At 38.0% G+C, this 13164-nt stretch overlaps 1 protein-coding gene across 2 annotated transcripts in view; it reads left to right on the top strand.

Annotated features, from left to right (window-relative positions):
- Positions 1-11957, top strand: part of CDH17 (cadherin 17) — an 80417-nt gene extending 68460 nt beyond the window's left edge. For both annotated transcript variants that reach the window (XM_021942500.2, XM_021942501.2), the window contains exons 15-18: positions 104-343; positions 8171-8287; positions 8424-8537; positions 10791-11957. In XM_021942500.2, coding sequence (XP_021798192.1) covers positions 104-343; positions 8171-8287; positions 8424-8537; positions 10791-10891 — 572 coding nt within the window. In that variant the 3' untranslated portion in view covers positions 10892-11957. The remainder of the gene's footprint in view (positions 1-103; positions 344-8170; positions 8288-8423; positions 8538-10790) is intronic.
- The last annotated feature ends 1207 nt before the right edge of the window (positions 11958-13164 follow it).

Raw genomic sequence — 13164 nt, 5'->3', positions numbered from 1 at the left:
TCTCAGTGTACCTAACTGCTTGACTTTTAAAGAAAGGGAAACCTTTCTATTTAAGAGGAAAATGAGTGAGCTGATCCCATGTTTCAATCATTCAATTCCTTAGGGGGGTCTTCCTTGAGCTCTGTGTCACAGTTCCACCTGATCCTTACGGATGTGAATGACAACCCTCCCAGGCTGGCCAAGGACTACACAGACTTGTACTTCTGCCATCCCCTCAGTGCACCTGGAAGTCTCATTTTCGAGGCTACTGATGATGATCAGCACTTATTTCGGGGTCCCCACTTTACATTTTCCATCGCCAATGAAAACCTACAGAACGACTGGCAAGTTTCCAAAATCAATGGTGAGTTGTCAGAAATACATGGAAAAAAACACAGATGGATGATGAAAGTAGGTTTTATTTAACTTGGTGGGTTTGCAGTACTCAGCACAGAGCTTTCTCTCATGCTCCAGGAAGGAAGTTCATGCTTTGGAAGCTTGCCCAGGGAAGGACTCCAGAGGGGACAAAGCCCCAGGCTTTCAAGGGAGGAAAGATTATGACCACACAGCATTCCCTTGGTGTAGATGAACAGTTGGATGACCTAAGCATCATTTGCAAAATTTTCAATGACAGATGGAAAGCAGATTTTATAGAAATTTTTAAAAACTTTGAGATTGAATATTTTATATATATATTCAAAGTATACAATTTTATGAGAATTGATTATGTGTAAATACCACTGACGCCATCAACACATTCAAGACAATGAACATTTCTACCACCCCCAGAAGACATTTCATGCCCTATTATAATCTCTGCTTCCCACCCATCCTCTCTCCCCAGGCAACCATCAATGTGCTTTCCATTACTATAGTTTTCATTTTCAATAAGTTTATCTGAATAGAATAGTATAGTATAGTATAGTATAGTATGTATACCTTTTTTGGTCTGGTTTCTTTCATCTCATTTTGAGATGTATCTGTGTTATTACATGTATCAATACCTCATTCCTTTTTATTGAGAGGGTAGTGTTCCATTGAACTATACCTGTTCACTGGTTGATTGTAACTCCAACTTTTGCTATTACAAAGCTGCTGTGAGGATTTGTGAACAAATATTTTGTGTAGGGACATACGTTTGCAGTTTTCTTGGTTAAATACTGAGGAGTAGAATGGCTTGGTCATATGGGAGGTATATGATTAAGTTGTGGAGCTTCATGTCTCTCCCTCTCCTTGTGCCTCCCTGTGCCTGAGCCACAATATTGAAATCAGGCCAATTAATAACCTTAGAATGGCATATAAGTGTTCAGGTGAAAGGAAGAGTCACACATCTGTCACTTTAAATCAAAAGCTAGACGTGATTTAGCTTAGTGAGAAAGTTATGTTCATAGCCAAGATTGGCCAAAAACTAGGCCTCTTGCATGAAATGCTTAGCCAAGTTGTGAATGCAAAAGAAAAGTTATTGAAGGAAATTAAAAGTGAACCTACAGTGAACACACAAATAATAATAATAATAATAAAGCAAAATAGCCTTATTGCCATTAAGGCAGAAAGTTTGAGGAGTCTGGATAGAAGATTAAAACAGCAACAATATTCCCTTAAACCAAAATCTAACCCAGAGCAAGGCCTTAACTCCTCACTTCTGTAAAGACTGAGAGAGGTGAGGAAACTGCAAAATAAAAGTTTGAAGCTAGCAGAGGTTGATTTATGATGTTTAAGGAAAGAAGCTATTTCCATAACAAAGTGCAAAGTGATGCAGGAAATTGAAGTGGAAGCAAGTAATCCAGAAGATCTGAGATCATTAATGAAACTGGCTACACTAAACAAGCTTTTCAATGTTGATAAAACAGCCTTCTTTTGGAAGACAATGCCATCTTTATCTTGGACATCCATAGCTAGAGAAGTAAATGCCTGGCTTCAAAGCCTCAAAGGACAGGCGGGCTTTTATTAGGACTAATGCAACTGGTGACTTTAAGTTAAAGCCAACCCTAATTTAGCATTCCTAAAATACTAGGGCCCTTAAGAATTATGCTAAATCTACTTTGTCTGTGCTCTGTCCATGGAACAACAAAGCCCAGATGACAGCACATCTGTTTACAGCATAGTTTACTGAATATTTTAAGCCCGCTGTTGAGACCTACTCTCTCCCAAAAAAGATTCCTCTCAACATATTACTGCTCATTGACAATGCACCTGGTTACTCAAGAGCTCTGGTGGAGATGTACAAGGAAATGAATGTTGTTTTCATGCCTGCTAACACATCCATTCTGCAGGCCCCAGATCAAGGAGTAATTCTGATTTTCAAATTATTTAAGATATACATTTCATAAGGTTATAGCTGCTATTAGATAGTAATTCCTCTGATGGATCTGGGCAAAGTAAATTGAAAGCCTTCTGAAAAGATTCACCAGTCTAGATGTCATCAAGAACATTTGATTCTTGATGACATCTTAAAAAAGGTGATTCATGGGAGGAGGTTGAAATATACACATTAGTAGGAGTTTGGAAGAAATTGATTCCAACCCTCATGGATGACTTTGAGGGGTTCAAGATTTCAGCGGAGGAGTCGCTGAAAATGTGGTGAAAAAAACAATAGAGCTAGAATTAGAAGCAGAACCTTGATGATGTGACTGAATTGCTGCAATCTCATGATCAAACTGGAATGAATGACAGTTGCTTCTTACAACTGAACAATGTGGGTTTTGTTTGCTTGTTTGAACAATGGAATCTGCTTCTGGTGAAGATGCCATGCACATTGTTGAAATAACAAGCAAGGATTTAGAATATTCCATAAACATAGTTGATAAAACAGTGGCAGTGTTTGAGAAGATTTACTCCAATTTTTGAAAGATGTTCTCTTGTGGGTAAAATGCCATCAGCCAGCATCACATGCTACAGAGAACTCTCTCATGAAAGGAAGTCAATAAGTGCAACAAACTTCATTGTTGTCTTATTTTCAGAAATTGCCACAGCCACCCCAGCCTTTAGCAACCACCAACATTGAGACAGGAAATGATTAGCAGCAAAAAGATTGACTCATTGAAGGGTCAGATAATCATTAGCATTTTTTGGCAACAAAGTACTTTTAAATTAAGGTATGGACATTAGGGTTTTTTTTTTTTTTTTTTTTTTTTTTTTGGTATGATGCTATTAACAGTCCAGAGTATAATATAAGCTGTTATTTCAGTAGAAAAACAAAAAATTTGTGTGACTCGCTTCACTGAGCTATTTGCTTTATTGCAGTGATCTGGAACCAAACCCATAATATTGCTGAGATATTCTTGCATAGGGGGTGTGGTAAAGACCAAAGTTGATTGTTTTTAACATAGCTATCTAACTGTTCTAACACCATTTGTTTAAAACATCCTTTTTACATTGAATTATCTTAACAACTTTGGCAAAAATCAAGTGACCACCTATATATAAATCTAGTTCTGGATTTTTTTGTTTCATCAATCTGTTTATTTTTATACCAATAAAACATTGTCTTGATTACTGTAGCTCTATAAGGCTTGAAATCAGGTAGATTAATTTTTCTGACTGTTCTTTTTCAAAATTCCTTCATTCTGTCTTGTTCATTGCTATATAAATTTTAGAATGTAGCCTGTTCCTTCCTGTTGAGATTGTGTTGAATCTATTGGGGAATCTGGAGGAGAACTGACATATTAACAAAATTAAGTCTTCCAACTCATGAACGTGGTATATGTCTCCATTTATTTAGCTCTTTAATTTCTTTCAGCAATGTGTTTGTTTTCAGTGTATAGTTCTTGCAAAATTTTCCCTAAGCATTTCAGATTTTTGATATTTTAAATATTTCTAGATATAGGAATGTAATGATTTCTGTATACTGATCTGTATTCTACAGTCTTGCTGACCTTGTTTTTTTTAGATTTCATAGATTTTCTACACAGACAATCATGTTGTCTGTGAATACTGACTTTTTCCTTTTCAATCTGTATGCCTTTTGTTTATTACTGGCTGAAACCTTCAGTGAAATGTCAAATAGAGGTAGTAAGAGCAGAAATACTTGGCTTGTTCATGATCTTAGGAAGAAAGCATTTAGCCTTTCACCATTAAGTAGACGTTAGCTGTGGGGTTTATTTCTGTAGGTGATCTTTATTAGGTTGAGGACTTTGACTTTTATTCCTATTTGGAGGTGTTTTTTTTTTTTTTTTCTAAATTGGAAATGGATATTAAATTGTTCAAGTGCTTTTGCTCCATGTATTGACTATGTGGCTGATTTGATTTTTTGGGCCTATTAATTGATGAATTACATCAACTTTTGAATCTAAAATCACCTTCCTGGGATAACACCTACTTAGTGATGAAATATTACCATGTTGATGTATTGTTGGATTTGCTAAAACTTAATTTTTGCATCTATATTCATGAGGGATGTTGGTCTGTCTATATATTTTGCCTTGTAGAATGAGGAAGCATTCCACCTGTTTATCTTCAATTATCTGGTCAAGTTTGCATAAAAGTGGTATTTCTTCTTAAAGCTTGAAAGAATTTGCCAGTAAAGCTATCTGGGCCTGGTGTATTTTTAAGAAGTTTTAACTACAAATTCAATTTTATTTTATAGATATAGAAAAATTCAATTTATATATTTCTTTTTGGTTGAGCTTGTTAGCTTGTACCTTTCAAATAATTCATCTATTTCATTAATCTAATTTATTTAGTTCATGATATTAATATCTGTAGAATACATAGTGATATTGCTCATTCTGATATTGGCAAATTATCTTTTTTCCTGATAATCTGGCTAGAAGTTTATTTTATTGATATTTTCAAAGAACCAGCTTTTGGTTTCATTTTTTTCTGCTTTTGTTTTATATTTCACTGGCCAGATCTTTATTGTTTCCTTTATTCTTCTTACATTGTGTTTTTGTTCTTGTTGTTTTCATTAAGGTGGAAGCCAATGCCATTACTTTGAGATCTTTTTGTTAAAAAGACAGGGCCTCTGTCACCCGGGCTGCAGTGCAGTGGTGTGATCATGGCTTGCTGTAGCCTTGAACTCCTGGGCTCAGACGAGCTTTCCTGCTTCAGCCTCCCGTGTAGCTGGGACTACAAGTATGAGCCACCACACTTGGCTAATTTTTTATTTTTAAATTTTTTGTAGAGATGGCGGTCACAGTATGTTGCTCAGGCTTGTCTCAAACTCCTGGGTTCAAGTGAGCCTCCCATCTCAGTCTCCCAAAATGCTGGGATTACAGGAGTGAACCACCATGCCTGGCCCACAAAATTTGATACATTGTGTTTTCCCTTTAGATTTCTTTTGTTATCATGTGTTATTTAGAAGTGTGTTATTTAGTTTCCAAATATTCTGGGAATATTTCCTATACCTTTCTAACTTCTAATTTAATTACATCATAACCAGAAAACATGATTAGAATAATTTTAAATTTAGACATTTTTTTCTTGTAGTACTTCAAAGGTATTTTACCACTTTTTTTTTTTTTTTTTTTTTTTTTTTGGAGACAGTCTTACTCTGTCGCCGAGGCTGGAGTGCAGTGGCACAATCTCAGCCTCCCAAGTTCAAGTGATTCTCGTGACTCAGTCTTCCTAGTAGCTGGGATTACAGGTTCACAGAGACAGGGTTTTTCCATGTTGGCCAGACTGGTCTCAAACTCCTGGCCTCAAGTAATTGCCTGCCCAGGCCTCCCAAAGTGCTGGGATTATAGGCGTGAGCCACCGGGGGTGCCCTGCCCACTATGGTTCTTCCTTGTTCCATTGAATGTTTGTATTCTTTTTTCTCTGGGTGTTTTTAAGATATTCTCTTATTAGTTTTAAGTAATTTGATGCTTATATTGCCTTGGTGGTGTTTTATTCATTTTTCTTTTTCCTGAAGTTTGATGATCATCTTGGATCTGAGGATTTGGAGTTTTCATCAAACATGGAAAAAATATTAGCCATTGTCTTATCAAAAATGTTTTTCTCTGCACTATCTTTCTTGGCTTTCAGGAATTTGATTACACATGTATTAGGCCACCTGAAGTTGTCTCAAAGCTTACTTTTTTTTCTGTTTCTTTTTGGATAGCTTTATTTCTATATCTTCAAGTTTACTGTCTTTTCTGCTACATTCAATGGCTATATTATAGCCATTAATCCAACCTAGTCTATTTTTATATCAAACTTTGTAGTTTTCTTCTATAAATTAACTCGTGTTTTTAAAATGTTTTGTATCTATCTACACTTCTTAGTCTTGTAGCTTCTTGAACATATAGAATATAATAACTGTTTCATTCATGTCTTTTCCCACAATTTATGTAATATGTGTAATTTCTGGATAGGTTCTGAAACTGGATCCTTACTCCTTATATGAAAATTAATTCAAGATGGATTAAAGACTTAAATGTTAGACTTAAAACCATAAAATCCCTAGAAAAAAACCTAGGCAATACCATTCAGAACATAGGCATGGGCAAGGACTTCATGATTAAAACACCAAAAGCAATTGCAACAAAAGCCAAAATTGACAAATGGGATGTAAGTAAAGAGCTTCTGCACAGCAAAGGAAACTACCATCAGAGTGAACAGGCAACATACAGAATGGAAAAACATTTTTGCAGTCTACCGTTCTGACAAAGGGCTAATATCCACAATCTACAAAAAACTCAAACAAATTTACAAGAAAAAAATAACCCCATCAAAAAGTGGGTGAAGGATATGAACAGACACTTCTCAAAAGAAGTTTATGCAGCCAGCAGACACATGAACATGATCATCACTGGACATCAGAGAAATGCAAATCAAAACCACAATGAGATACCATCTCATGCCAGTTAGAATGGCAATCATTAAAAAGTCAGGAAATAACAGATGCAGGAGAGGATGTGGAGAAATAGGAATGCTTTTACACTGTTGGTGGGAGTGTAAATTAGTTCAAGCATTGTGGAAGACAGTGTGGCGATTCCTCAAGGATCTAGAACCAGAAATACCATTTGACCCAGCAATCCCATTACTAGGTATATACCCAAAGTATTATAAACCATGCTACTATAAAGACACATGCACACGTATGTTTATTGCAGCACTATTCACAATAGCAAAGACTTGGAACCAACCCAAATGCCCATCAATGATAGACTGGATTAAGAAAATATGGCATATATACACCATGGAATACTATGCAGCCATAAAAAAGGATGATCATATCCTTTGCAGGGATATGGATGAAGCTGGAAACCATCATTCTCAGCAAACTATCACAAGGACTGAAAACCAAACACTGCATGTTCTCACTCATAGGTGGGAATTGAACAATGAGAACACTTGGTCAAAGGGTGGGGAACATCACACACTGGAGCCTGTCCGGGGGTGGGGAGCTGGGGGAGGGACAGCATTAGGAGAAATATCTAATGTAAATGACGAGTTGATGAGTACAATAAATCAACATGACACGTGTATACCTACGTATCAAACCTGCACACTGTGCACATGTACCCTAGAACTTAAAGTATTTAAAAACACACACACACACACACACACAGGGTCAAACCTAAAAGATGACCCATGATTTAAAAAAAAAAGGCTCTGAACTATAGTGCTGAAGTGCTATCTAGAGTTCCTAAGCACAGGAAGGCTGTGATGTGTGCCTTACAGAGAAAAATTGTGGTTTGGGTCACAGATTAAAAGTAATGTCCAAAACTGTAATTATTTTCCACCAACCTAAACGTGTGTTTGATAAGCTTTGTTCAGGAAGTTTTAGTGCTGTTAGATGTGAGTTAAATGTTAGAATGAACAATATATGTTAAATAAGATATCTTTAAACAGAAACACACAAAAAACCAAGGTTATATATTGATCAGTTAGGGAAAATGTGACTAGAAGCTCACAGGAAACTAACTCTGTCTTTCCTCTAGGAGCAATGGTTCAGCATTCATTAATTCAGTGTTTGGGGCAACTATAGAACATAAGTGCTACAAATGATAATTGACTGTATTTAGTATAAATTTCTACAGAGAAATCATGAATTAAGAACTTAAAGGATGCTTTAACTCTTTCTTACCTTATGGGAAGATACATGTGGAATGATGTGGATGATACTTTGGGCAGTTTAACTCATATCCAGCCATGTTCCAGTCAACCTTAGTATGTGATACAAAATGAGCTTTATTCCCGCTAATCCAGGGTCTGAAGTTGTATTTTCACATGTTTTTGTTTTTGTGCTTTTTTCCTGTCCTGGCAGGTACTCATGCCCGACTGTCTACCAGGCACACAGACTTTGAGGAGAAGGAATATGTTGTCTTGATCCGCATCAATGATGGGGGTCGGCCACCCTTGGAAAGCATTGTTTCTTTAACAGGTAGATATTCTGCTATAGGCAACTCAGGCTAGTATCTGTCACCATGGGCCATTTGAAGAGATTCTTGTCTTTGATATGGGATTCTGCAACTATTCACTTGAGAATTTATCCTACCAAATACTGTCCTGTTTTTCAGTTACATTCTGCAGTTGTGGGGAAGATGGTTGTTTCCGGCCAGCAGGTCACCAGCCTGGGATACCCACTGTGGGCATGGCAGTTGGTATACTGCTGACCACTCTTCTGGTCATTGGTGAGTGTAATTTCTTAATTCAAAGAGTCATATCCTGGGCCTCAGAAATGTGAGCTTATCTCAGGGCCTGTCTTCCTGGATTGGTCTGGTGGCTGCTCAAATGGCAACCCAGGCAATAGCCGAGAAGGTAGATCACCAGCAAATTACATCAGACTTTCTTGGAGTTACAGCTTTAGAACCACCCTCTGTCTCTATTGCCTTATTAATTTAGAAATATAAGGGGATTTATGGTCATCAATTGTTATACATTATGCCTAGTTACAAAGCTTTTGTGATAAAGAGGGAAGAAATGCAGTAGTGGTACCATGTGTCAAGCACTGTGTTGATGTAGGGGAAACAGTGACATACACAGATCCTACACCAGAGTTTATGGTCTCACCTGCCATTATTGTTACAGGCTGAAGTTAGCCTTCTAGTGATGATGCTGAGATACCTGAAATGTATAGTGCAGAACTTCCCTATGCATAGAAACCTGATTCTTTATTACCCAGAATAACCCATTGCATCATGACCACAGCCTCTGCCATAGCCCCTGGCTTGGCTAGACAGTAGAATCCCCTGATCTAGCTGTTTTTTTCTTTTTTGCAAACAACTCAGTGCCTATTCCAAGTGTTTCCTTACCCAAAATGCTTGAGAGCATAAGTGTTTCAGATTTTGGATTTTTTCCAGATTTTTGAACATTTGCAAATACATGATGAGATATCTTGGGGATGGGACCCAAGTCTCAACATAAAATTCACATGATTCATAAACATTTTATACACATAGTCTGAAGGTATTTCATACAATATTTTACATAATACTGTGTATGAAACCAAGTTTTGCTTGCAACCTGTCACATGAGGTCAGGTGTAGAATTTTCTGCTTGTGGCATCAAGTTGGTCCCCCAAAAGTTTCAGATTAGAGATTTTCAAATTAGGGATACTCAACCTATATATAGTAATTGCCCTCTTTCAACTGTTGTCCCCACCACAAGTTAAGCATTAGAAATAGATACTTCATTATTTCATGGGTACCTGAGTGAAGGGGTTTATGGTTTCATATCCTTTTTCTTTTAAAAGAAGGACTAGGATTATTCTAAGTATTATTGATTGTTCTCTCAGCATCTGGTCTTTTCTCCCATGATTGTGTCACACTGGACTCTGATTCATGCATCTAAAGGGGGTCTCACTTCTTTATACCCTTCAGTCCAGACTCCCTATGGCATGGGAGGTCCTTCACATCATGGCCACTGCCCATCCTAATGTGTGCATGGTGATCATCATTCCTCCCTGAGAACCACCATCTGCTGCACATTTTCATGGTAATTGCACTGGCTTTTTGAGGTCCCACTCACTTACATAAGGTCCCGTCTGCCTCTGTGCCTTTTCTTATTCTATTTGCCCTCCCACCTTGAAAGGGTTTTTGAATTTACACATCAGATAGCAATTTTCTTAACATATCAACTTAATTCCATAATCTTACCACAAGTTAAAGACTGCTTGAGTTTGGAAACATCCAGAAATAGAATAGGATTTTACAGTTTCATTCCCTTATTCTTTTCAAGATAGGGTTGCAATTATAAGTTTCTGAGCATCCAGTCTTTTCTGCCATGATTCCTCCTATAAACTTACTAGCAGATTAATTTCCTTAAAACAACTCCCTTCTTCATAGTGGACTCTGTTTGACAGTACACAATCAGTGCTAAGCTGCACAGTGTAATTTTGATGTATCAGGTAAGAGAAACCAAGAAGCTTGAGTAGTCTACCCAGGGTCCCACAACAACAGAGGCCGGATCCAAGAGGAAGGTGCCCAAAGAAATGCGATAGTTGGTATGGACACGATGAAAATCAGCTTCAGGGAGGTGAGCAGGTCAGAGAACAGCTTTCTGGTTGTGCTAATTGTATTGTTTTCTCTAGTAAAAGGGAAGAATAATCAATATTAAGTATATATAAAGTTCAGGAACTTTGTCAGGTGTTTATACACTCCATAGTGTGGGACATTAGGTCCTATGTTCTTAGGGCAAGATCCAGCAAGTGCCAAGTCAGCTATGATTTGGAACTTGATACATACAACAGGATAAATGATAAGCTCATTTCTCTACAAAGGCCAATGACTAGAGTCCTTTATTCACTAGGACAGTGAAACTTTGTTGAACCACATACAAAAATGAAGTTGAGTCATTTTTTTCCTACCATGATACTACTTTATAACTGAATGTGACAGTACATTTTAAAAGATCCCATTTATTTGACCCTGGGTTTTTTCTTTTAGGTATAATTTTAGCAGTTGTGTTTATCCGCATGAAGACAGATAAAGGCAAAGATAATGTTGAAAGTGCTCAAGCATCTGAAGTCAAACCTCTGAGAAGCTGAATTTGAAAAGGAATGTTTGAATTTATATAGCAAATGCTATTTCAATAACGACCATCTCATCCTATTACTTTTCATCTAACATATGCATTATGCTTTTTTAAACAGATATTCCCTCTTGTCCTTTAATATTTACTAAATATTTCTTTTTTGAGATGGAGTCTTGCTCTGTCACCCAGACTGGAGTACAGTGGTGCGATCCTGGCTCACTGCAACCTCTGCCTCCTGGGTTCAAGTGATTCTCCTGCCTCAGCTTCCTGACTAGCTGGGATTAGAGGCACCTGCCACCACTCCCAGCTAATTTTTGTATTTTTAGTAGAGATGGGGTTTCACCATCTTGGCCAGGCTGGTCTTGAACTCCTGACTTCAAGTGATCTGCCTGCCTTGGTCTCCCAATACAGGTGTGAACCACTGTACTCGCCTACTTAGATATTTTATGTGCTACATAGACATTAGAGATATTTTTCATTTTCCCATGACATTTTTTCCTCTCTGCAAATAGCTACTTGTGTTTTTCCCTTTTGGGGCAAGACAGACTCATTAAATATTCTGTACAATTTTTCTTTATCAAGGAGATATATCAGTTGTCTCCCATAGAACTTCCTGGATTCCATTTGTGTTTTTTTCTGATTCCATCCTGTGTCCCCTTCATCCTTGTCTCCTTTGGTATTTCACTGAATTTCAAACATTTGTCAGAGAAGAAAAAAGTGAAGACTCAGGAAAAAGAAATAAATAAAAGAACAGCCTTTTCCCTTAGTATGAACAGAAACGCTTCTGTGTCATTAACTGTCTTTAACCAATGTGACATGTTGCTCTTTGGTTGAAATTCTTCAACTTGGAAATGACACAGACCCACAGAAGATGTTCAAACACAACCTACTCTGCAAACCTTGGTGCAGGAACCAGTCAGCTGGCCGGGTTTCCTCACTACCTGCCATGCATACATGCTGCGCATGTTTTCTTTATTTGTATGTTAATAAAGTTTTGGTTTTTATATATTTAACATGTGGAAGAAAACAAGCCATGAAAAGAGTGGTGACAAATCAAGAATAAACATTGGTTGTGGTCAGTTTTATTTGTTGATCTGCTGCTTTCTGTTTCCTTTTTATTTGTGGAGGGGAAGGACAGAATAACAATTGTTACTTTTTGTGTATAAAAATTGCCTCCCCAGCAGCCTCAGTCAGGGGCTTATAGATAAAACTCCCATCTCCCTGGACAGAGCACCTGGGGGAAGGGGCAGCTGTGGGCGCAGCTTCAGCAGACTTAAACATTCCTGTCTGCTGGCTCTGAAGAGCGCAGCTAATCCTGATAAGGAAGATTCTCCCAGCACAGCACTCAAGCTCTGCTAAGGGACAGACTGCCTCCTCAAGTGGGTCCCTGACCCCGCATGCCTCCAGCCTGGGAGACACCTCCTACAGGAGAGATCTGGCTGGCATCAGGTAGTGCCCCTCTGGGACAAACCTTCCAGAGAAAGGAGCTGCAGCAATCTCTGCTGTTCTGCAGCCTATGCTGGTGGTACCCAGGCAAACAGGGTCTGGAGTGGACCTCCAGCAAAGTCCAGAAGACAGGCCTGACTGTTAGAAGAAAAACTAACAAATAGAAAGCAATAACATCAACAAAAAGGAGCCCCACACAAAAACCTCATCCAAAGGTCATCAGCCTCAAAGACCAAAGGTAGATAGATCTATGAAGATGACAAAAAACCAGTGCAAAGATGCTGAAAATTCCAAAAACCAGAATGCCTCTTCTCCTCCAAATGATCACAACTCCTCTTCAGCAAGGGAACAAAACTGGATGGAGAATGAGTTTGACAAATTGAAAGACGTCAGCTTCAGAAGGTGGATAATAACAACGTCCTGTGACCTAAAGGAGCATGTTCTAACCCAGCGCAGGGAAGCTAAGAACCTTAATACAAGGTTACAGAAACTGCTAACTAGAATAACCAGTTTAGAGAAGAACATAAACGTCCTGATGCAGTTGAAAAACCCAACACGAAAACTTCATGCATACACAAGTATCAATAGCCAAATCAATCAAGTGGTATAAAGGGTATCAGAGATTGAAGATCAACTTACTGAAATAAGGCAAGAAGAGACAAGATTACACAAAAATGAATGAAAAGGAACAAAGCCTCCAAGATACATGGGATAATGTGAAAAGACTAAACCCTAAACCTATGATTGATTGGTGTACCTGAAAGTGACAGGGAGAATGGAACCAAATTGGAAAACACACTTCAGGATATCACGGAGAACTTCCCCAACCTAGCAAGACCT

The sequence above is a fragment of the Papio anubis genome, chromosome 8, assembly GCF_008728515.1.
Source record: "Papio anubis isolate 15944 chromosome 8, Panubis1.0, whole genome shotgun sequence".
NCBI lineage: Eukaryota > Metazoa > Chordata > Mammalia > Primates > Cercopithecidae > Papio > Papio anubis.
The sequence above is the reverse complement of the archived record's forward strand: the minus strand, read 5'-3'. Positions and strand labels throughout refer to the sequence as shown.